The sequence below is a fragment of the Nothobranchius furzeri genome, unplaced genomic scaffold (genome assembly GCF_043380555.1).
Source record: "Nothobranchius furzeri strain GRZ-AD unplaced genomic scaffold, NfurGRZ-RIMD1 Scf030, whole genome shotgun sequence".
NCBI classification, from domain to species: Eukaryota; Metazoa; Chordata; class Actinopteri; order Cyprinodontiformes; family Nothobranchiidae; genus Nothobranchius; species Nothobranchius furzeri.
The window spans coordinates 85,001-87,500 of NW_027223047.1; the positions used below are offsets into that span (position 1 = coordinate 85,001).

General features: G+C 46.1%; 1 protein-coding gene across 1 annotated transcript in view; it reads left to right on the forward strand.

The window, feature by feature from the left end:
* Nucleotides 1-2,500, forward strand: part of LOC139064437 (uncharacterized) — a 6,588-nt gene that overhangs the window by 2,052 nt on the left and 2,036 nt on the right. Inside the window, exons 3-8 of the mRNA XM_070547789.1 lie at nt 1-651; nt 744-944; nt 1,139-1,426; nt 1,609-1,676; nt 1,749-2,002; nt 2,090-2,335. The exon at nt 1-651 is cut by the window's left edge and continues 942 nt beyond it. Coding sequence (XP_070403890.1) covers nt 1-651; nt 744-944; nt 1,139-1,426; nt 1,609-1,676; nt 1,749-2,002; nt 2,090-2,335 — 1,708 coding nt within the window. The remainder of the gene's footprint in view (nt 652-743; nt 945-1,138; nt 1,427-1,608; nt 1,677-1,748; nt 2,003-2,089; nt 2,336-2,500) is intronic.

Here is a 2,500-nt window from a genome sequence, read left to right on the forward strand (position 1 = left end):
TTAAGCGCTACCACGATGCAGGAGTGTCGCCTCCAGAAGTGCTGTATGTCGACCGGGACTGCTGTGGGTCTTCTCATCTCCACAAAATGATCAGGGCGTGGCAAAACACCAGCATTTGCTTGGACATTTGGCACTTTATGAGGAGGATTGCAGTGGGCTGCACCACCGACTCTCATCCACTTTATGCCGGCTTCATGAACAAACTGAGCCACTGCATTTTCATGTGGGATGACTGTGACCTGCAAGCTCTAAAGGAAGCCAAGCGAGCTGAACTGGAGGCCAAGTTGTTGCACCCCACAGATGCTGATCTGCTGCGAAACATCAGCAGAGCTGAGATGGCACGTCACTGCAAAAGGACAACCAGAAGCAGCTCGGAGATGGAGACCTTGATATCGGAACTGATTGAGGCCTACAGCGGGCACAAGGGAGGCAACTCATTGGGAGTTCCGCTCATCAATTCAGAGAGAATGGCAGAGATATGGAAGGCTCAGAAGAAGCACCTCAGCTGTCTCCAGGACCCACCAGGAGTACTCCTATACATGGAGACTGGCACCATCAAGAAGGGGGGGCACATTCTGAAAACCTATCGATGTGCAAGAGGCTCCACTTCCCTCGAGTCCTTCCACCTGCACATGAACAGGTTTATTCCTGGTAAGGGAAAAGCACTTTATCCTCACAATCTTATCCATGAGTTTCTCTTCATGTTCACAACCCATTTAAACATATTTATGAATATTTTTCAGGAACACTGGCAAGTGACAACTTTTTTCAGGCATACCTGTTGGATGGCTTGGCCAGGTGGAACGAAGACAGGAGCATGTCAGCAGAAGGAAGATCAGAGCCTCACTCCTACAGCGGCCTCCTGAGGCATGCTGCAAACCAGCTGTCACAGGAAGTCCTCGGGAAGAGCTGTGTGAATTACACAGGGCCACAGGCGTACACAGGTGTGTTAGCAGAGCTGATGCACCAGTCAGAGGAGACGGAGTTCAGCTTTGACCAAGCTCTGATTAGATTAATATTTCATGCTAGCTAATTAAAAGTCAACAATGTGTTTGTTTGCTGAAATTGTGTCATGGCAGTGAGTTAAAGTTAAAACAAACGTTAATTAAAGTTAAAGCTGATTTTTGATTGCTTTCAGGGGAACTCATTGGGGTCGAGTATCTCTACAACCAAACAGGAGATGTTCTTGAGGACCGCAGAGTGGCAATTGCAGCTTTGGAGACAGAAGACGTAGCTGTGGCAGAAGATGAGGGCTTTGAAGAGTCTGAGGTTTTTGTGGATCTCACAGTTCCCATCTTGGAAACCACGCTCCAGACTCCTCAACCTGCCTGTTCACATGACTTCTTAACATCACCTGCATCTGAACCCTTCCTAGAGATACCAGCTGTGGAAGTTAAACATGCTCCTGTGGATGACCTGGAAGAAAGTGAGTGATGTTCATGCCCAAATATCACATAAATGGGAAAGTCAAGATGGTTTCTTTTATTATGTAAAGTGACATAAGTGACTTTAGAACCAGGTTACTGATTAATTTTGTTCTATAAACCTGTGTCTGAAAGTGTGTGTGTGTATGTGTGTTTAATAAAAGGTTTTGATATTTATGTTTAGCTGCATCTCCATCAAGGCTGCCTGATTTCCACTCTGATGACACTATTCCAGGGACATCAAGGAGACAGGTAAGTTAGATATGATTTGGCTACTTTTGCCCATTTTTTTTCTTATAAATACGTAACAAACGTATCATTTAGGACTCCGTTGGCCCCGACAACACCGAAGGTTTCAGAGCTGTGCAGGATTTGGCTGAAGCACTCTTCAATCTGAGAGAGCACAGCCTGGCTCTCACCCTTGAAGAGTCCAATAACATTGTTGCTCTTTGGAAGAGATTGTCAGAGCACGACAAGGAGCGCACCGTTTTTTCTCCACGCCACCAAACAACCCTGAACAAAGGCCGTTTTAGAGCAACAAAAAAAATTGTTGCACCAGGCGTGGAGTCGACAAAGCGGTATGTTGGTCACAGCTGTTCAGCCACTGATGCATATTCTTCTACAGATCTTGCCTGAGTCCATTTTTCTTGCCTTTGTCCTCCTAGGTGCTATTCTGGAGCACGCATTCCTGGACAGTGGCCAGATTGCAACCGGATTGTTGAGGCCATTTTTGTCCAGCTCTGCATGGCTTATCCAAACCCAAAGAGAGTGGAAGGTGTGGCATTTTCAAGGTGGACCCTCATCATTCGTGCTTACAAGCACATTAGAGAGTGCATCCTGAACAACATCACCATCATGGAGGAGACGACCATACAGTTGCCAGAAGTCAACAAAACAACCCTCACACAGTGGTGAGTTAAAACTGTGTCATGATGGATAATGATGGACTCAAATTAGCTGACCCAGAGACAAACAGAATAACTTAAAGAAGTTTTATTCACAAGCGAGATACACAAATAGTACTCCCCAGGAGGATCAGTGGAGTAATGATAATTCACTTGGAGTGCTCACTCCGC